Source organism: Notolepis coatsorum, assembly GCF_963971535.1.
Source record: "Notolepis coatsorum genome assembly, chromosome: 9".
NCBI lineage: Eukaryota > Metazoa > Chordata > Actinopteri > Aulopiformes > Paralepididae > Notolepis > Notolepis coatsorum.
In genome coordinates this window covers 50,852,835-50,876,423 of record NC_140173.1, presented here as the reverse complement: position 1 = coordinate 50,876,423, position 23,589 = coordinate 50,852,835, and the positions used below count along the sequence as shown (strand labels likewise).

The window sequence follows — 23,589 nt, the reverse complement described above, 5'->3', positions numbered from 1 at the left end:
TGGCAATTTCAGCGCGACTGCTGCTTCCATAAGTTTCAGCGCGACTGCCTGTTCCATTGTTCAATCGTTCTTGAAAGCGTCCAAGAACGTCAGGTTCACCAATGTAGGAAGTGGGAAATCACGACCAGGGAGAGTTGAGTTTCTTTGACCACACATCAGTGTGCATCATTTATTAGCATAGCGTGCATCATCAACAAACCAAGCAAAGAGTTAATATGGCCGCTCTAGCTACCCACAATGCCTTCAATGCCGTGTCCTTAAAGTGACAGTGTAGGTGGATTATGTCCAGTCCATGTAAGTATCCATAAGTGCCCACTACAGTACATTATTTTTGTTTTAGGCAAGTGGCCATGATATATTCCATGTCGTGCCTTAAAACCATTTAACACACACCTACTCATTGATTATCCCTTACATAGTGAACAGATGGCCACACCCCCTCAGCCAAATGAGAGTTGGCTATGTTCTGAGAGGGTGACCTAAAACAATGATATCAAAACAAATGAAGCTGAAAAATTATACGTATGACATTAACATTCCACAATAAGCAATATATGACTGAATTAAAACATTGTACTGTATCTTTAACAGTAGTAATGGTGAAAAGCAGGTATGTTGTAAATAGACAAAGAGGTAGGTAGATTGGACTACTATCAATAACAATGTTTTATACCTAAATCTTGAATTGGGGACGGGGGGGGGGGGGGGGGGTAATAGTTTTAGTCCTCTATAAAATATTATAATTTTAATTTGTTCTTTTTTTCCCCATCTCCTCTTCTTTGAAGAGATGTTCAGCTAATGGTGCATCATGGGAGATGAAGTTCCCAGGCAGCGTGATGCAGTTCCTGTGTCTGCTCCACAGCCTGCGTCCCAGGGAGCCGCTCTGGGTGTCTCCAGAGTTCCTCCACGCGCTGGCTGGAGTTGTCTTCCCCGTGGACAGCTCAGAGGTAACACAAATAACATGTCCAGTCACAAAGAACGGGCCTAGATTATTTATTTCAATCACCAAGTAAATAAATAAAAAGTGCTGCACACAATGAAAATTCTACATTATACTAGTAAAAAAGAAGTGGTGAATGGTATTTTTCTTCATGACAGGCCACTTTATTTTAAAACTGCACTAAGATTGTCACCCTGTGGCCGTGAAAGTTGGGGGCCTGTGAAGCCTGATGAGACATGTAATGAGATGTTGGGCTGTAGGCTACAAATAAATTCATAAATAATTAAGATAAGATAAGATAAAATTCCTTTATTGATCCCCTTGGGGAAATTTGGGTGTCATAGCAGCATGGTAAAATGGTAAATGGCTGCATTTATATAGCGCTTTTATCCAAAGTGCTTTACAATTAGTTACAATCGGGAGCAATTAGGGGTTACGTTTCTTGCTCAAGGACACTTCGACACACTGCCCGAGAGGAGCGGGAATCTAACTGGGAACCTCCAGATAACCAGACGACTGCACTACCTACTGAGCCACTGTCGCATGGGGGAGGGGGGAGGAGAGGTACAGGTATGGGCAGGGTAATAGTAGAAAGACATAAATATAGGCAATTCAATTAGATCTGAATATAGAAATATGAGAAAAATAATCAGTGTAAACAAAGGTGCAGGTGAGGGTCTGTATGCCCTATTGGTTATATTATACAGTACATTATTATTATTATTATTATTATAACCTCAAGCTCAGGGGGGGCCGTGCCTTTGCTATCGCAGCCCCTGAACTGTGGAACATCCCCACCTCCATTAGGCTCGCCCCCTCGATAGATGCCTTCAAATCGAGGCTCAAAACCCACTTCTACCTACTAGCCTTTCCCGTTCACTGACTCATGCCCTGTTTTCCTATGTGTTTGCATGTGTGCCCTCCCATAAAACGGAGTGTGATTGTTGTCAATATGTATCTATGTGTATCTACCCTCTGTACATCACTTTGATTGACACGTGTCATGTTAAATGTGCTATATAAATAAATCTGATTGATTGCTTGATTGATATAGACAATACAGAATTTGAATCTGAATATACTATGAGTAAAGGAGGAGCTGGTTCTCCAACATAGAGCGGTGTGCTCTTCAGAATGTACCGGGAGAAACATTTACTGTACCCCGCGGACATAATAAGCATATAAGCAGTGCTTACTAACGTTATTAGTTACGCTATTTCTGACCGAATTAGTCATTCATTTGTAAATATAAAGACAGGCTTTGCTCTCACTCGAGTGAGAGTGAGGAGGAGCGGAAGACTGCTGGTTCTCCAACATACAGCGGCATCCTGCTAGTTCTCTTAGTGTAACTCACAACATCCTGCTAGTTCTCTTAGTGTAACTCACAACATCCTGCTAGTTCTCTTAGTGTAACTCACAACATCCTGCTAGTTCTCTTAGTGTAACTCACAACATCCTGCTAGTTCTCCTCTTAGTGTAACTCACAACATCCTGCTAGTTCTCTTAGTGTAACTCACAACATCCTGCTAGTTCTCTTAGTGTAACTCACAACATCCTGCTAGTTCTCTTAGTGTAACTCACAACATGCTGCTAGTTCTCTTAGTGTAACTCACAACATCCTGCCAGTTCTCCTCTTAGTGTAACTCACAACATCCTGCTAGTTCTCCTCTTAGTGTAACTCACAACATCCTGCTAGTTCTCTTAGTGTAACTCACAACATCCTGCTAGTTCTCCTCTTAGTGTAACTCACAACATCCTGCTAGTTCTCTTAGTGTAACTCACAACATCCTGCTAGTTCTCTTAGTGTAACTCACAACATCCTGCTAGTTCTCCTCTTAGTGTAACTCACAACATCCTGCTAGTTCTCTTAGTGTAACTCACAACATCCTGCTAGTTCTCTTAGTGTAACTCACAACATCCTGCTAGTTCTCCTCTTAGTGTAACTCACAACATCCTGCTAGTTCTCTTAGTGTAACTCACAACATCCTGCTAGTTCTCTTAGTGTAACTCACAACACCCTGCCAGTTCTCCTCTTAGTGTAACTCACAACATCCTGCTAGTTCTCCTCTTGTTTCCTATCTACTGCTGGTGTATGATCTGATACACCTATAATTAGGGCTGTACCGAATGCTTCAAAGCTTCGAAGCTTCGATCATAATGTTGACATTCGAATTCTAAATCAACATTAAAATTTTATATTTTTAATAGAAAAATATTAAAAATATTAAAAAAGAAATTATGTGTCATTCTGTTTTAAACCAATGGGTTTTTTGTTCACAGTTGCAGATAAATATTAGGCTACAACACTAATATTATAGTATTATACTATTATAGTATATGACTCGTCATACAAATTTAAATAAAACATTTATCATAAATGATGTAGCCTAACTGCATCCGCTTGGCACTCGGCGCTCCATCTAATCAAGACGTCACCATCACTTTCATACCAACCGTGCCCTTATTGGATTATTTATGTTGACGAAACTGATGAGTTATATTCATTAAAGAAAGTTGATTTAATTTTTTTTTAAAGACTCATTTAATCAGATTAATCACTTTATTCAAATTGAGGATTTAGTTTGAGGATAAAAAAATTAAAATAAAAAAAGATATTGGGATTTTGTCATAAAATATGATGACAGACATTCGAAGCTTCGTTAGAATACTTCAATAGAAGCTTTGAATGTTAAAAAATGACATTCGGTACCTATAATATACAACAAGGTACAGGTAATATACGTCCTCGACACACAAGATACAGGTGTAACGCATACCTCAACAAACAAGGTAGAGGTAATATACACCTCAACTCACACGCTACATGTTTAACACACACCTATATACACACAAGGTACAGGTTTAACCTAAAAGTCATCATACAAGACATAGGTTTAATACACACCTCAACACACAAGATACAGGTGTAACGCATACCTCAACAAACAAGGTAGAGGTAATATACACCTCGACACACAAGATACAGGTGTAACGCATACCTCAACAAACAAGGTAGAGGTAATATACACCTCAACTCACACGCTACATGTTTAACACACACCTATATACACACAAGGTACAGGTTTAACCTAAAAGTCATCATACAAGACATAGGTTTAATACACACCTCAACACACAAGATACAGGTTTAATACACACCTCAACACACAAGATACAGGTTTAATACACACCTCAACACACAAGATACAGGTTTAATACACACCTCAACACACGATGTATAGCTATTATATACTCCTCGGCTGACAAGGTGCAGCTTTAACTGCTGGCGTCTGATCCTCAGGACGGTGTAGAGGTGGGTCTGGAGACCGAGGAGGAGGAGGAGGAGGAGGAGGAGGAGGAGGAGGAGGAGGAGGAGGTGTCCAGGTGTCATCCGACTAGGAAGCAGGTGTGTGACTTCATCCAAATCCTCCTGATGGACAGCCTGCTGAACGTCCCGCCTGACAACAACACACACCCTGTACTGCTGCTGCTGGAGGTCAGCGCACACACACACACACACACACACACACGCACACACGCACACACGCACTCACACTCACACTCACACTCACACTCATACACACACTCACACATACACACACTTTCTCTCTCTCTCTCTCTCTCTCTCTCTCTTCTCTCTAGTTTCTAAGCCCCCCCCCCTCTCTCTCTCTCTCTCTCTCTCTCTCTCTAAATACTGTATTTGTATATACAGATTAGCTATAGATCACACAGCCAAAATCTTATTCCACAAGATTCCATAAGCTTGAAGTTATAGACATATTATGGGTAGAGAAAACATACGTTACGAAATACATACATTCACACTGGGAAGGATCACAGCATTATAATACATTACCGGTGTGTAAATATATACCAGCACAACCGTAAATTCATGTTTGTCCAGGAGGTGCCACCCTTTGCTCAGTTACCGTGTTCGACAGAGAGCCAGCCTGATGAGATTAAACCACCACCAGGGTAAACGAGACACCCTTAGACCTAGATGGAGATCTCTGGGCCTGTATTTATCATAGGATTGCTGATCTGAGGTCAGATTTGCTCATAGGCCGGAGTGTTGTGTATTATGGCATTGGGACCCGAACAGTGATCCTAGATCAGTCGCCTACTCTGTGATACATAGGGGCCCTGGAGAGGCTGCCTCAGCTAGCCTTGATTAGCAAGCATGTGAACACATGACACATGAAAACCAAACGACAGACGCTTTTATCCAAAGGTGTCTCACAAGTACCGAGTTCATATATTTGATATATATCGGTAAATTAGTATAACCTCAATGGGATTTGGACCTGTGACTGCCAGTGTTCTTTCCGATCAGATAGTGGTGGTGAGAGAGACAGACAGACAGACACACACTTGAATTTGAATTTATTCACACACACACACACACACACACACACACACACACACACACACACACACACACACACACACACACACACACACACACACACACACACACACACACACACACACACACACACGATACAATACATATCATCATGGTGAGAACATCATCATCAAAATTGTGTGTGCGTGTGCCAGGTCTCCCAAGAAGCTATTTAAAGCTTTTGGAGGGAGCCTGATCACAAACAAACATACAACATGCATAGGCATACACACCTACATACATACTACATACATACATAAATAAATACAGACAATAATATTCCCAAGTTTGGTTAAGATATGATTTGAGCAATTTTGAGCACACTAGGAATGCACTGCTACTGGTATCCAATATTGGTTGGTATACCAGGCTAAAATAAGGGTATTGTACCAAGAGCCATGTGTAAAAGCCATGGTTGCAAACAAGAGGTGATTGTAATCAAATAGCAGGTGATTATCATTAAACGGCAATCGTGGCCAATGAGCTGTGGCTCTGCGCCATATAGTATGGCAAACCACGTCATGAGAATACGATGAATAGTTTATAGTTGTGTAGTTTATAGTGTATTTTACTGGTGTGTGTGTGTGTGTGTGTGTGTGTGTGTGTGTGTGTGTGTGTGTGTGTGTGTGTGTGTGTGTGTGTGTGTGTGTGTGTGTGTGTGTGTGTGTGTGTGTGTGTGTGTGTGTGTGTGTGTGTGTGTGTGTGTGTGTGTGTGTGTGTGTGTGTGTGTGTGTGTGTGTGTGTGTGTGTGTGTGTGTGTGTGTGTGTGTGTGTGTGTGTGTGTGTGTGTGTGTGTGTTGCTTGTCTCCCTGCCGCTGACCACTCTGTCTCGCACGCAGTTTTTAAAAATGTAGCTATTGATGAGAGCATCATAATTTTTACTTTAAAAGCTAGGCTACAGGTTTTACCATCAATGCTCAACCTTTCCATCTGGTTCCCTGGCAGTCATAGCCCACACTGCATACACCATGGTCACGAACAGACAACAGAAACCATGTCTCACATACTCAATGGCTGTCATGCATACAAAGGGCTCTACATTTGTAGGCATGATAGGATCGTGAACCTGATTGCAGACAGTGTCAGTTCCACACTCGGGTCACCTGCAACATATAAGCTGTATAAACACACCAGTGTGAAGCCATATATGCTCAATCTGTGTAGGGACAATTCACTGTTCTCTGACATTTCAGCAAACACCCCCGATGTTGTTATTGTTAATGAGAATAACAGAGAGGTTCTCATCCTGGAAGTTGGTTGCACGTTTGACTACAGTCTAGAGGAAGCATTTACAACCAAAATGTTAAAATATCAACTGTTAGACCATACCATTTCACAACTCGGCTACAACTGTAAACTTTTAGTCTTCATATTTGGAAGCCTGGGTCATGTCCATAAATTGGGTGTTAGAGGCCTTCAGTTGGCCGGTCTTCCGAAGAGAAGAGCCAAACAATTAGCTAAATATTGCTCAGTGTCAGCAATTATTGGCAGCCGGGCAATTTGGAGAAGACGCTGCTATCTCTACCCATGAGCTGTGTGTTGATTGTCAGGTTCATCATCCGTGTGAGTCTGTAACTTTGATTGCCACTGTGGCACGATTGTATCCGAATAATCCCACAATGTACTGTTAATATTTGTGTCCTTTAAACCTTGTTTTTATGTGGACATAAATAAAATATTCTAAATGTGTGTGTGTGTTACAGTTCTCCCCAGAGGGCGCGTCGCTGGAGCAGAGGCAGAGCTTCCAGACCGAGCTGCTGGAGTGTCTCATGGACATCATCCTCATGATCAGTCAAGAGGAGGGAAATAACACACACCTCAACTCACAAGGTACAGGTTTAACACACACCTCAACTCACAAGGTACAGGTTTAACTCACACCTCAACTCACAAGGTACAGGTTTAACTCACACCTCAACTCACAAGGTACAGGTTTAACACACACCTCAACTCACAAGGTACAGGTTTAACTCACACCTCAACTCACAAGGTACAAGTTTAACTCACACCTCAACTCACAAGGTACAGGTTTAACTCACACCTCAACACACAAGGTACAGGTTTAACTCACACCTCAACTCACAAGGTACAGGTTTAACTCACACCTCAACTCACAAGGTACAGGTTTAACTCACACCTCAACTCACAAGGTACAGGTTTAACACACACCTCAACTCACAAGGTACAGGTTTAACTCACACCTCAACTCACAAGGTACAGGTTTAACTCACACCTCAACACACAAGGTACAGGTTTAACTCACACCTCAACTCACAAGGTACAGGTTTAACTCACACCTCAACGCACAAGGTACAGGTTTAACTCACACCTCAACTCACAAGGTACAGGTTTAACTCACACCTCAACTCACAAGAAGGTACAGGTTTAACTCACACCTCAACTCACAAGGTACAGGTTTAACTCACACCTCAACTCACAAGGTACAGGTTTAACTCACACCTCAACTCACAAAGTACAGGTTTAACTCACACCTCAACGCACAAGGTACAGGTTTAACTCACACCTCAACGCACAAGGTACAGGTTTAACTCACACCTCAACGCACAAGGTACAGGTTTAACTCACACCTCAACTCACAAGGTACAGGTTTAACTCACACCTCAACTCACAAGGTACAGGTTTAACTCACACCTCAACTGGGCGGCTACGTGGCGTAGTGGGCAAGGCGCTCGCCACAAAATCTGGAGACGCTGGGCTTGCCTGTTCGAGCCCAGCGCTCCACATTTGCTTTCAGTTTAGCTGGTCGTCCGTACTAATACACATTGGCCGTATTAGGGGGTGGGAAACTGATGGGTGGGGATCGGGCGTTGTGGACAGCGACTCCTACAGGTCGGTTGGTGCGCCTGCGCAGTAGAATCAGGAAGTGTCGGGGGCAGCGTGAGCCTCCCACGCGTTACTCCTCGCCACTGAGAGATCGAGCTGCGCAGGTGAAAAGATGCGACTGCTGTTACCTCAAGTACCGGAGGGGACTTGTGCTATGTATGACTTAGTCCACATTGCAGCCGGCTTGTGGGAGGCAAGAAACGGCGTTCGTGACAGGGGAGGGTTGAATTGGATGATACGAAATTGGGATGGGAGAAAATAAAATGGGAGAAAAAGTGGATAAAAAAAAATAAAACTCACACCTCAACTCACAAGGTACAGGTTTAACTCACACCTCAACTCACAAGGTACAGGTTTAACTCACACCTCAACTCACAAGGTACAGGTTTAACTCACACCTCAACGCACAAGGTACAGGTTTAACTCACACCTCAACTCACAAGGTACAGGTTTAACTCACACCTCAACTCACAAGGTACAGGTTTAACTCACACCTCAACGCACAAGGTACAGGTTTAACTCACACCTCAACTCACAGGGTACAGGTTTAACTCACACCTCAACTCACAAGGTACAGGTTTAACTCACACCTCAACTCACAGGGTACAGGTTTAACTCACACCTCAACTCACAAGGTACAGGTTTAACTCACACCTCAACTCACAAGGTACAGGTTTAACTCACACCTCAACTCACAAGGTACAGGTTTAACTCACACCTCAACTCACAAGGTACAGGTTTAACTCGCACCTCAACTCACAAGGTACTAGGCCATGTGAGCGGATCGGCGCGGGCGTGAAAAAGCAGCATTTTTCCACTTCAAGATTTCAAGGTGTTTGTGGCTGGGCTCCGCCCATACTCGGAATGCGATTTGAGTGACAGACCCCCACCTCTAGCTCCACCCATACTACTCTACTATCGTCAAAGGGAACCTAACACAGAAAAATATATGCTGCGCGCACACACACAACACACACACACACACACACACACACACACACACACACACACACACACACACACACACACACACACACACACACACACACACACACACACAGAGATGGCTCCCTCCCCCGAGAGCCCCCACCCGTGCTAGCTGTGTTCTCTCTGTCTCTGCCGGCTCCCTCCCCCGATAGCCCCCACCCGTGCTAGCTCAGTCTTCTCTCTCTGTCATCATCAGCGTGGCTATTTAGCTAGCTAGCCGCTAACGTTAGTTTACCATGTAAATTAATGACTAGTCTAGGATGCAAAGCACTTTAACTTTTCACTGCACATAAATGGCAACAAACATAGAGGGGGCGGGCGTTATTATGCAGATGGAAATTGTTTCAGATGACTCAGTTCAGTGAGGGACAATATTGTGAGATGAGAATTGGAAGAATGCGCCAAAATTTGAATTAGAAACATAGACCCCATTAACACATTGGACGCCAGACCCGAGTATAGTCTGGTTAACTCGCCGATGCTTGAGCGCCAATCACGAGTATAGTTGGGTTTGAATCGTTATTTCTTTTATTAGCGATATCCATTCATTTTCATCCATCCAACCTGATGTTATCGTTGGGAATGGGTCTGAGCTCGTAAAAGGGCAAATACCGCCGCCTATCGTCTCCCGGATGGTATTGCACATCATTGGATTGGATTGGCTGGGACTGTGCATCAGGTTTTCAGGTCCGGGTTTTCCTTCTCGGGCATGCAGTATCGTTATACCACATTGACTGGGGAGGCTGGGAGCAGCGTGGATGATGTGTTTTGGATATATAACGTTGGATCAATAAACACGATCAATATTTGGAATGGCGATCAGGAATTGGATTAATCTTTTTGCAGGACATCAGATGTGAGGTAAGAACTCTATGTTACCAATCTTGGGTTAATCAGATGTTTCTTTCTCAGCGATCACAACGTGTCTGTGTGTGTGTGTGCGTGCCGTTGGCGCCGACCAATGCACGGATAAGCGATTTTTCAGCCCGCTTCTGTATCGTGCATGAGGACACATATACTATCGATAATCTAGTGTTTATTTGAAAACGATTCATAAATCAGCCGAAAAATTACAACGTGTTTTGTGTATTCCACTAAAGGGCTATTATCGCGTCTTTCTCTGGAATTACTAGAAATCACCAAAACTATACTCGTATTCAAAATGGTATAAAACGGAAATGTACAGATGAAAAAACAATCCGTTTTGTACATGTTGACTGCAGTCATTGATAAGCGACGGGTGTATTAGACCCATAGCCATAATTTAAGATATATTTTAAGCACTCGCAAATCTCCCCGTCCTCCCATTGATTAAAGCGGTGGCCATCTAGACCTATATTCGCCATATAGCTCCGGTGCTGAATGTGTTAATATAAACCCACATAGCTAGAAAACAATGCTAAACACTGGAAAAGGCAATTTATAAGATAGTTCCCCTTTAACACATTGTCTTCCAGGCATTGTGCCCATCTTTGTGCCCTCTCTGCCAGTGCTGTAAGCCTATGGAGTCGCTCACCTTCTTTGCAGGGCTATAACTTTTTAAATATTATAGCTATATCGACATTACTATGGCCCATTCAACATCGGGTATCTATCGTTCCGGATGTGGGAACGTTATATTTTTCCATTCATACATTGTCGTGTTAGTACCCTCGTGAATATAAGTATGTTTTTAGACTCTATAGCAGCAATTCCTAAAACGCAAGTTATAGGCCCCGACGCATATGATACATTATCGATTGGCGTTTTGTTCCTATACATGCTATATTAAAAAATTCAAATGTATATGATCGGTATACATTATGCTTCATGATGCGTGAAGGAAAGGGGGGGGGGGGGGGGGGTAGTTTATGATTCCTTGGTTGTCAGTAACGGCTTTTTTTAGTATGGGTTGATACGTTGATCAGATGGATTGCAGTGAATGTGTTAAGAAGCTTTACTGTACATTAATTTCTGTTTAGAAGTTTCATGGGGCCCACGTCATTTTCTAAGTACATAAAGGACTGTGCAATTCATGAAAGACATTTTTTATTTATTTAATAGATAGATAAATAAATAAATGGCCATGCATACCTTCAATTCATGAAAGAAATGGAATGGATGAATACGTAACTCAATGAGTGAATCGTAAACGGTATTAATGCACACTGACCGCATGGGACGGGTTCTTCTCTCAGACTCGAACAGCCAGACGCCTGACGGCCAGACGGCTACTCTGATGGAGAACGTGGCCTTCTTCAGCGAGATCCTTCTGAGGAAACTGTACAGGGGGATGTTCCTGGGAGAGCCTGAGACTCTGCTCACTTTCCTCTCTGATCAGATAGTGGTGGTGAGACAGACACACACACACACACACACACACACACACACACACACACACACACACACACACACACACACACACATACTGTACATACACACATGATTTTCTGTACCCGCAAAAAGCTAAAACAAAAGGCCGGCTGTCACAAAACAGTCACATCTAGGGACCTTAAAACCTACTCTAGAGAGGCCTTTAACCAAGAACTGGAGAGTATGGACTGGTCAGATGAGCTCAGTGGTACACTGGTTGAAGAAACATGGCTTGGATTCAAAACCAAATTCACAACAATACTTAACAACATGGCACCCCTAAGAACCACCACGGTTAAAAATCGCGCTGAGCCATGGATGCACACTGAAATACTGACCGCTATGAAAACCAGAGACAAAAAATGCTCTGAACTTCATAAAAGTCAGACAAAGCTTACCAAAAGCTCAAACAGTGAACTCCAAGCCCACGTGGTTGAACAAAAAATTCAAAGAAACAGACTAAGAAATGACGTAAACACCATGATCAAAACCGCAAAAAAGATTTTCATCAATGACAAAACTGAGGAAAACAAAAACCAACCCTGCGAACTTTGGAAATTACTCAACAACCAACTACTGTAGGCTGCAGCAAAAAACTAAAAACAAGATTTACAAACATAAACATAAAGACAGAAAACACGCTCATCACAGAAAACTGGATGTGGCCAAATACCTAAACATATTCTTTACAAACATAGCCACAACACTGGTAAACAAACTACCCTCCCACTCAGGGCATTATGGGGTAGAACACATAGTAGCATACTACAAAAACCTAGTGGTCCGCAAAGACGACTTCAAACTGGAAATGGTAATAACAGATGAGGTACTCAAAAAACTGAGCGCCCTCCAACCTAACAAGGCCACTGGCCATGACAACATCCCCTCCTGAGAGACTCAGCAGCCACCATCACCCCAGTCATCACACACATAATAAACCTCTCTATAAAACAGGGACACATCCCCAAGGATTTCAAAATTGCGAGAGTGACCCCCCTGCACAAAAAGGGCAGCAAATTAGACCCAGGCAACTACCGCCCTGTTTCTATTCTTACCTCCATCTCGAAAGGCATGGAAAAAAATTCCTACGAACAGGTCGAAAAGTACCTAGCGGGAAAAAATCGAATCTACGAATTCCAATCTGGCTTCAGAACATCCCACTCCACTGACACATGCCTTCTCTATTTGAACAACCACATCAAACAAGAGGTGGACGCGGGCAAATACTGCGGCATGGTCATGCTGGACCTACAAAAGGCCTTCGACACTGTCAATCACTCCATTCTGATTGACAAGCTAAAAGCAATTGGTTTTGATAGTTTATCAGTGAGCTGGATGCAATCCTACCTTGAGGGGAGAGAACAGATGGTGGAGGTAAATGGTACTCTACCCCCCCCCCCCTCACAGTGAGCTGTGGTGTTCCACAAGGAAGCATACTAGGACCGCTACATTATGCAAATTACATGTCGTCAGCTTGTGACTGCAACCTGCTGGTCTCTGACAAGAACAAGTTACAGGTTGAAAAAACCCTCAGCTCAGAACATGGGTAAAACAGAGTCCATTCTCTTCGGATCAAATAACAAACTCAGCAAGATCGACGGCTTCTCAGTTACAGTGGGTGACAATATTGTCACAAGGAAAGATGAAATTACATACCTAGGTTCCATCCTAGAGGCAAATCTTTCCTGTGACAAAATGGCATCCAATGTAATAAAAAAAATAAAAAAAATAGATTCTTGTACCGGAGCTCCTCTCTGGTAACTCACAACACCAGAGGGAACAAATCATGTTAAACCCAGATTCGGCTCAAACAAGGGACTAAACACGTTTCGCAATTATGCCACATCAATGTGGAACGCCCAACCCAAAGCTGTAAAGGAATGTGAATCACTACCCACTTTCAAAACCACTCTCAAAGAGCACCTACGGGAGACTGCAATTCGAAACTGGCCCATGTAAATGTCCTAACCCAACCCCCTCCAATGTACAGTAAATGTCCTAACCCAATAACACTCTCTTCTTGGGACCAAGTAAGATTTCGTCGATATTCCAATGTACAGTTTCCCCCCCCCCCTACCCAACCCCCCCCCCCCCACCTACCACCTCCAATGTGCAGTCCCCCCCCCACCCCACCTACCCAACCTCCTCCAATGTACAGTTTTTATGTCAAATGTATATATTCTTTTTTAGACGCTTTTTGTATCACAAACAGTACTGTATTTGTAAATCTGGTATGTCATAAATGTATAGATGTAGCAGTACTGTCTATCTGTATGTCATGTATGTCGGCACGGTGGTGTAGTAGTTAACACTGTCGCCTCACAGCAAGAAGGTCCAGGGTTCGATTCCCGCTTGGGGACCAGGTTTCCATGATGCCAGGTACCCAGGTGTGGTATCTCCCAGGCCTTTCTGTGTGGAGTTTGCATGTTCTTCCCGTGCTCGCAAGGGTTTCCCCCCCGATAAGATAAACCCAATGGAAAAACATGCACAACAACAGATCGCTAACGCTGTGGCGTCCTTGACGAAGACGGACAGGAGCACTTGGATTCTAAAGAGACAATACATGCGTGTGTGTTCCGGTGTGTGTGCTAAAAAAAACTAACCGCTGTGTGTGTACCGCTAAAACATTGAGTGTCGTTGCATGCCGAATAAAGACCTCTGCAACAGGTCCTGCATTATTATTATTATATTATGTCATATATGTTATGATGAATTGAAAATGGGGGACCCTGATGTAAACAAGACTAAAGTCTTTCTCTGGTCTGCATCCCCTTAACAATTGTGTGTATTGAGCTGTACTGTATTGTAATAATAATAATAATAATTCATTTATTTTGTATTTTGCGCTTTTCAAAGACCCAAAGTCGCTGACAATAGGCAAAAAAAGAAACAAAGAAACATAGAACCACAGGGAAACGGAGAACAATAAGAATAAATAGGAACATAAAACCACGAGTAGTGGATAACAAATACGGTAGTGAGTAGGGGAGACAGTCGGGAAGAGAGTAAGGGAAAACCAAGGGGGGGGTGGGGGACATATTGTACCCATTCTGCAATCTGTTAAAAAAAACTAACTAACCTTACTGTCATGCACTTGTCCTAATAAACTAACCTACACTGTAGCACTCAACACTTTGATGAACATTGTTGCTCAGCTGATAGAGTTGTGCCCTTCCTGATGACTTGTCGTACAGAACATGTAAGTCGCTTTGGATAAAAGCGTCAGCTAAATGACTAAATGTAAATGTAAATGTTAATAAAATGTTCAATCAATCAATCAATCAATCAAACACACACGTTTGTTCATGTGAAATATGGGGACATTACATAGACTTACATCCATTCTGTAACTAACCCTAACCTTATCCCTAACCATAACCATAACCTAACCCTAACCATAACCTAATCATAACCATAACCTTAACCATAACCTAATTTATGTTATTGTCCCCATAATGTTTTTGGTACCCATTGTGTGAGTGTGTAAACAGGTCAGTGTCCCCTGTAGTATAGAAATACAAGTGCGCGCACACTGGCTGCACGATTTTGGGAAATAATCTAATTGCGATTTTTATAACAGATATTGCGATTGCGATTCAATTTGCGATTATAATAAAAGAAATTAAGCAGCCCCACAGAGGTTTATTGTAAAATGCGGCTTGCATCTGGCCTACGCGGTGGGTCTTTTCGGGACACCGAGCCTGAAAATGTTTCTTTTTACCTGGGAATCGATACCGGTACCCAACGGTACCTTTTTTTCTGTACTTTACTCTCCCTCTCTGAAGTCTAAACTTCACAACACACAATCTAAAACCCCTTACCTCCCTCTCCCAAACCGATCTTCTATCTCAATGGGACTTCCTGGTTAAAAATCGATTAATCGTGCATCCCTAGCGCACACACACACACACACACACACACACACACACACACACACACACACACACACACACACACACACACACACACACACACACACACACACACACACACACACACACACACACACACACACACACACACACACACACACACACACACTAGGAATGCACTGATACTGTTGGTATCCAATATTGGTTGGTATACCAGGCTAAAATAAGGGTATTGTATTGTGAAAATGTCCTCGTTACTAGAATACAATACCAAGAAAGAGCCATGTGTAAAGGCGTTACATAATCTCAAAGTGTAGGAATCATGCACGTACGAGTATGATTCCTATGAGTCCACAGTCATTCATTGCCTTTCATCGCCCAGGCGTACCGCCATGCTGCTATGATGCCTGAATTTCCCCAAGGGGATCAATAAAGGAATATCTTATCTTATCTTATTTTGGTCCATGCAGCCTCCAGTGGACTCCCGGTCCGCATATTGTCTGCCTGGACTATGAAATGGCTGTCAGAAATCAAAGCAAATCCCACTTAACTTTTGGCACTTTTGACACATGGATCATTACTGCCACCTAGTGGAGAGAGTGATGGGCATCAGTAACCTCATTACAGAATAAATCGGAGCCTCTAGGTGGCGGCATACAACACAGTTAATCTCTCCTACAAACGTTGTAGAAGACTCGAATGACGTTGGGCGCACAAGGGACAGGATTTGTTTTAGATGTGCTCCCTCCATACATCTTCATGGTTAGGGCTATATCTCTGGCCTGACTAAATGTACAGAGCTGGCTGTGTTTTACTCAAAAGGTTAAAGCACATGTTCTACAAATACAACAGAGACCTAGAGTGGAATTCTATAACTGTCTATAACTGCCCTACACTGTAATCATAGTAATCACAACTACCTACCTCATACTATAGTCTACCCATATAACTGTATAATAGCATGTACAATAGTGCTGTATATACCATATATATATACATTTATATATTTATATTTACCACATATATATATATATATACATATCTGTCTGAATATACCTGCATACAATCCTGTATACCTACGTATACACCGACATATAACCCATATAACTCTATATGATAGCATGTACAATAATGCTGTATATATTTATTCTTAACGTATATATATCCATCCACATCTGTCTGTACATACCTGATTATAATCCTTTTTACATATCTATCTATATCTATATCTGAACATATCCCTTACCTACTCTTACTAGTTATGCTGTAGTATACTAGTATACCTGTGCATTGTATATTACTATTGCACTTTACTTTTACATTTGCACAATACATTAAAATCGGTTCTAATCGAATCTAATTCCCCTTTGACTAAAGACTGATAGACACTGTGCCCCGTTTCCCTTCAGGCACTGGACAAGGGCCAAGCCCAGAGAGAGAGAGTGGTGTCAGTCCTCTACCTCTGCACCAACAAAGTGCTGCTCTACTTCCTGTCACACTCACGGCACTCCCCAGCGGGGCAGGAAATGGTCGTTAAGACGCTAAGGGTCATCATGGAGCGCTGGGACGTCGTCATGGCAACCTACAACGCCAATGTGACTTTCATTACCTGCCTCCTGCACTGTCTGTTACTGATCAGATCTGGAAGGTACTGTACGCTGAAAAGAGACACGCAAATCATTTGTGTGAAATTCATTATGAGATTTTTGCTGACCAAACTAACATTATTAAGGATGAAATCATCCACATTTCTAAAATATTGAGTTGAGATGAATTTCATTCATTAATATATATATATTTTTTTTACCAATATAGATTCATAGCATTTCCACATACCGTATATTCTCTCTTACTCTCACACACACACACACACACACACACACACGCACGCACGCACGCACACCTACACCTACACCTACACCTACACCTACACACACACACAGACAGACAGACAGACAGACAGACAGACAGACAGACAGACAGACAGACAGACAGACAGACAGACAGACAGACAGACAGACAGACAGACAGACAGACAGACAGACAGACACACACACACACACACACACACACACACACACACACACACACACACACACACACACACACACACACAGACAACACAGGCCGGCACTATATGTGACAAATAACGTGTGGATTCATTCATGTTTGCTAATAATTCCTTTTTTTTTTATATATTTTATTTTTGTATTATTATTTTTAAACATACACATAAACATAACAACATAAAATTAGATATACAAGCATTAATTAACAGTACATATCCAATGAAATCACCATTTAAATAAATGTATTATACGAGATATACACCTAATACTTGCTATCTAATACCCTATACACATATGCTCTCGCTCGCTCCCCCCCCAGACCCCCACTTGGATAATCCATCCATTATCATTCGCTCCTAACCAGGCACTACAATTCATATGCTAGCTTTTATTCTCTCCACCACTTCTAACCACATTGCAATTTTGGATTCACTGACACCTAAAATTCTTGCTGTAGATATTTCTAGATAAATCACATCGAGATATGTAAGAATCCAAACCTTCCGACACATTTTTTTCCGGTTAAAACCATCGTGATGCTATCAGCTTTTTAGCCGCTGTGATACCAGATAAAACTAATCTCTTTAGCTGTATAGGGACTGCAAACTCAAAAACATCATTCAACAGCAATACAGAGGGGTGTACAGGTATATTCAGAATTAAGAAATTTGATAATTGCTGGGACACTTCTTTCCAGAATATCTTAACTGGTGGGCAATCCCAGTACATGTGCATAAATGTACCCTCATCCCCATTTGTACATAAGGAGCATCTGGAGTCTTGTTTAAGTCCCATTCTGTTCAATCTTATAGGAGTCAGGTATGTCCTATGAATATAGTTAAGATTAATTTGTTGATGGTCCGGGTTACGTGACGCAAGTCGAACGTTTGCCCAGGCTTCTTGCCAATCAAAATGTATTTCCAAGTCTGGTATATCCCTCCTCCAGACTGAGTCTAGGGGGAGGATTCCATACGAGGACGTTAGTAATTGCTAATAATTCCTGTGTTTTCCAGCTACCCTGAAGGGTTTGGATGTGAGGTGCAGAAGGACCACAAGAGGAGATCTATCTGTCACCTGTTCCCCCTGAAGACCAACCGCGCCTCATCTCTCAGCACAGAGTCCGTCCCAGGTACAGAGAGTGAGGCAGACACGGGTCAGTTCAACGCTGTCGCTCCACAGAGATATATATATATATATATATATATATATATATATATATATATATATTATAGCTGTCAGGCGATTAAAACAAATTATCTAATTAATTACAGGATTTGTAATTAATTAATCTAATTAATCACATTTTAATCACATAACCATTTTATGCCTGATATTCTATATTATAATAATAACTTTATTTATTCTATAATCATATTTCAAATAGCATGTGTCCGGATGGCAGAATTCAGTACTGTATCTACAAAACCTTCTGTTTAATCATCTTCCATCTATTAATTTGCTTAGATTTTTCACAGTCAAAGATAAAAAAAAAATTGTATTGATATTCTCCTTTGGTTCATTACAATTTACTCAAGCCTAGTAACAGACACAGTATTTCTGACACTGGGAATACATTCCCTGAGATCCTAGATGTCCCTAGAATCAGATACCAAGAACATGCAAATGGACCATATTAAAAAAAAAGTCTGTAAATGTGTATTCTACGTTCTTATGGAATGAATGAGATAAAAAATAAATATATAAAAAAAAAAATGTAATTAATTTTGATTTAATTTTCATAACGTGATCATTTGCTGTGTAATTAATTAATCTAATTAACGCGATAAACTCTCTCTCTCTCTCTCTCTCTCTCTCTCTCTCTCTCTCTCTCTCTCTCTCTCTCCCTCCCTGTCTCTGTCTCTCTCTCCATCTGTCTCCCTCTCTCTCTCTCTCTCTCTCTCTCTCTCTCTCTCTAGCTCTCCCTCTGTCTCTCTCTTGCTCTCTTTCCCTCTCTCTGTCTCTCTCTCCCTCTCTCTCCCTCTCTCGCTCACTCTCTTTCCCTCTCTCTGTCTCTGACTCTCTCTCCCTCTGTCTCTCTCTCTCTGTTTGTTTCTCTGTGTGTGTCTCTCTATCTTTCCCTGTCTCTCTCCCCCTCTTGCTCTCCCTCCATCTGTCTCTCTCTGTCTCCCCTCTCTCTCACTCTCTCTCACTCTCTCTCTCTAGCTCTCCCTCGCTCCCTCTCTTGCTCCCTCTCTTTCCCTCTCTCTGTCTCTGACTCTCTCTCCCTCTGTCTCTCTCTCTGTGTTTCTCTCTCTCTCTCTCTCTCTCTCTCTCTCTCTCTCTCTCTCTCTCTCTCTCTCTCTCTCTCTCTCTCTCTCTCTCTCTCTCTCTCTCTCTCTCTCTCTCTCTCTCTCTCTCTCTCTCTCTCTCTCTCTCTCTCTCTCTCTCTCTCCTCTCTCTCTCTCTCTCTCTCTGTATGTTCATTTGCAGTTGTGTGTGTGTGTGGTTTCAGCTGAGCCTGAGCTGATGGCCCTGGTGGAGGCCTGCTGGTCCAAGCTGCTGACTGAGAGACGACACACTCTGGAGGACTTCTATAAGATCGAGCTCTCGGCCAATCAGACGGGAAGGGCGGAGCCTCTCAGCATGACTGACATCAGCCCTCTGTGGGAAGAGACTGCACACAAGTCCTGGCAGTTATACATAGGTTAGCAGACGCCTGGTTTTGCACACACACACACACACACACACACACACACACACACACACACACACACACACACACACACACAGACACAGACACAGACACACACACACACATACAGAGACACACACACACACATACAGACACACACACACACACACACACACACACACATACAGAGACACACACACACACACACACACACACACACACACATACAGACACACACACACACACACACACACATACAGAGAGACACACACACACACACACACACACATACAGACACACACACACACACACACACACACATACAGAGACACACACACACGCACACACACACACACACACACACACACACACACACAGAGACACAGAGACACACACACGCACACACATGCACATACAGAGACACACACGCACACATACAGAGACACACACATACAGAGACACACACACATACAGAGACACACACTCATACAGAGACACACACACATACAGAGACATACAGACACACACACACATACACAGGAACACACACACACACATTTTAATACTTTATTTGGTTCCGCAAATTATATTACATAAACAGGGAATCAAATGTATCGGGGCCAAGCAGCACTGAACACTTAAGGGTACACATAGCACCTCCTTCTCCACGTGGCTAAGCTGCCAATAATAGCTGAGACAGAGCAATATTTGGCAATTTGTTTGGCACACACACACACGCACGCGCGCACACACACACACACACACACACACACACACACACACACACACACACACACACACACACACACACACACACACACAGCTGGCCAATTGGTTCTAGTTTTGTTTCATGTCATTGATGAGGGCTGCACCAATACCATAAAGAAATGAACAATAGTAAAACCTATGTGTGTGTTTTTTTTATACACACTATAGATTTACCACCTACATACTGTAGTGATTCACCATAGTATTTCTGTAGTGGAATATTATACCAGATACCAAGTTAAAACAGAGTTTTGCAAATATGAATATGTGACACCAGCAGCTACAGCATGTGTAAAATGTTCAAGTTTGGTTTTATTTGTCACATGTATACATTACAGTGAAATGTGAGAAATGAAAACAATTTGATTGTCCTTTTTTCACATATTAAAATAGGTTAGATCTTTCTAATCTAAGAAAGTGATCCCAAACGAATGGTCTAAATCTACATCAGTTGTTGATGTCGAGTAACAGTAATGGATTGGATCTGTATTTTGTATCAGACAATAGCAATGTTTTGTTTTTTTACTCAGAATTAGTATTGGCAGTGAACAAGTTCACACACACACACACACACACACACACACACACACACACACACACACACACACACACACACACACACACACACACACACACACCCATATGACCGATATACATCACTTGTATCCCTAGTTTCATGTTAGTTGTGTGTGTGTGTGTGTGTGTGTGTGTGTGTGTGTGTGTGTGTGTGTGTGTGTGTGTGTGTGTGTGTGTGTGTGTGTGTGTGTGTGTGTGTGTGTGTGTGTGTGTGTGTGTGTGTGTGTGTGTGTGTGTGTGTGTGTGTGTGTGTGTGTGTGTGTGTGTACTTTGTCCTCAGAATCTCAGAAGAAGAAGCTGGTCAGCAGCCCTCAGAAGAAGCTTGGTCTGATCAGCAGTGCTGTTCGCTCAGCTCAGAGAATCCTGGGCAAAGATACTACTGGCACTGTAGAGGTAACTCAACACATCCACCCTCCATAGACTCAACACATCCACCCTCCATAGAGGTAACTCAACACATCCACCCTCCATAGACTCAACACATCCACCCTCCATAGAGGTAACTCAACACATCCACCCTCCATAGACTCAACACATGCACCCTCCATAGAGGTCACTCAACACATCCACCCTCCCCAGACCAGGGGTTCTCAAACTTTTTTATACCACAACCACATTTTATTTAGGATTTTTTTTGGCGACCCCAATCTTAACGCTTTGAGTGCCAGCGACGAGATTTACCGTTAGTTCATGCCAACCGTTGAGTGCCAGCCGATGAGAAATCTCGTTTTTAATCGTTATTTTTTTTATTATCGATTTCCATAAATTTTTCATCAATCTAGCCTCACGTTACCAGTGGGGATCTGTCTGAGCTCGAACAGGGTAAATACCGCCCCCTATCATCTCCCCAGATGGTACTGCACCCCATTGGATTGCACTGAATGAAACGCTTGGAGAAAAAAGAGTCCGGAATCCACATTTTACTTGTCAGGCAAGTAACCGGAGACGATCCCAGTCATCACCCACCATCAGAACAGCGTGGAATATGTCTTTCGACCACCCAGTGTTGGACCAATAAACGCAATCGATATTTGGAATGGCGATCAGGAATTGGAATAATCTTTTTGGAGAACATCTGATCTGAGGTAAGGAATCTATTTTACTAGTATTTGGATAATCAGAGCTGTTTTCACCTATATATCAACGTGTCCCGTATGTGTGTGTGTGTGGCTGTGAGTGTGTGTAGCTGATCAGGAAATAAGATAATCGATTTTTCAGCCTGCTTCTATAGCGTGCATAAGTACACATATACTATCGATAATCTAGCGTTTATTTGAAAACTATTCATAAATAGGCCGAAAAATGACAACGTGTTTTGTGTATTACAGTAAAGCGCGATTCCTGCAGAATCTTTTTTCTTTCTGAAAGTTTCATAAAACTAGCGTTTTTCAAAATGGCATAAAACGGAAATGAACCGATTAAAAAAAACAATCCGTTTCGACAATGTTGACTGCAAACAAGTCATTGATAAGCCACGGTCGTATTAGACACATACTTACTTACTTACGCCTTTTACCCCGTTTGGGGCATAGGCCGTCAACAAGGGTTCTCCAAGCATCCCGATCCTGAGCCAACCTCTCAAGCTGGCCCCAGGTGTGTCCCATCTTCTTGGCATCGTCTTCCAAGTCTCTGCGCCAGGTGTTTCGTGGTCGGCCTCTCTTTCTTTTCCCTTGGGGATTCCACCTGAGAGATTGTCTTGTGATGCTCAGGGATGGTTTACGGAGTGTATGGCCAATCCATCTCCAACGCCGTTGGAGAATCTCTTTCTCTGCTGGCTGTTGTTGTGTTCGTTGCCACAGGTCTTTATTGCTGATGGTGTTAGGCCAGCGAATCTGGAGGATTCGGCGCAGACAGGTGTTTAGGAAAACTTGTAATTTATTGGTTGTTGTGACAGTGGTCCTCCAGGTCTCAGCGCCATAGAGTAGGACTGACTTCACGTTGGTGTTAAATATCCTGATCTTGGTTGTGATGGAAATGTCTCTTGAGCTCCAGATGTTTTTTAGTTGGAGAAAGGCTCCTCTGGCCTTGCCAATCCTGGCTCTCACATCAGCATCTGTTCCACCTTGCTTGTTAACCATGCTGCCCAGGTAGGTGAAGTTGTCTACCTCTTCCAACGCTTCTCCTTCCAGAATGATGGGTGATGT

At 42.6% G+C, this 23,589-nt stretch overlaps 1 protein-coding gene across 1 annotated transcript in view; it reads left to right on the top strand.

Annotated features, from left to right (window-relative positions):
• The window catches only part of wdfy4 (WDFY family member 4), a gene marked incomplete at its 5' end in the record, with an annotated part of 306,077 nt that overhangs the window by 179,575 nt on the left and 102,913 nt on the right, over positions 1 to 23,589 (top strand). The window contains 8 exon segments of the mRNA XM_084321866.1: positions 786 to 947; positions 4,326 to 4,436; positions 7,049 to 7,175; positions 11,354 to 11,505; positions 16,810 to 17,048; positions 18,483 to 18,598; positions 19,922 to 20,113; positions 21,726 to 21,838. Of these exon segments, the coding sequence (XP_084177992.1) occupies positions 786 to 947; positions 4,326 to 4,436; positions 7,049 to 7,175; positions 11,354 to 11,505; positions 16,810 to 17,048; positions 18,483 to 18,598; positions 19,922 to 20,113; positions 21,726 to 21,838 (1,212 nt within the window).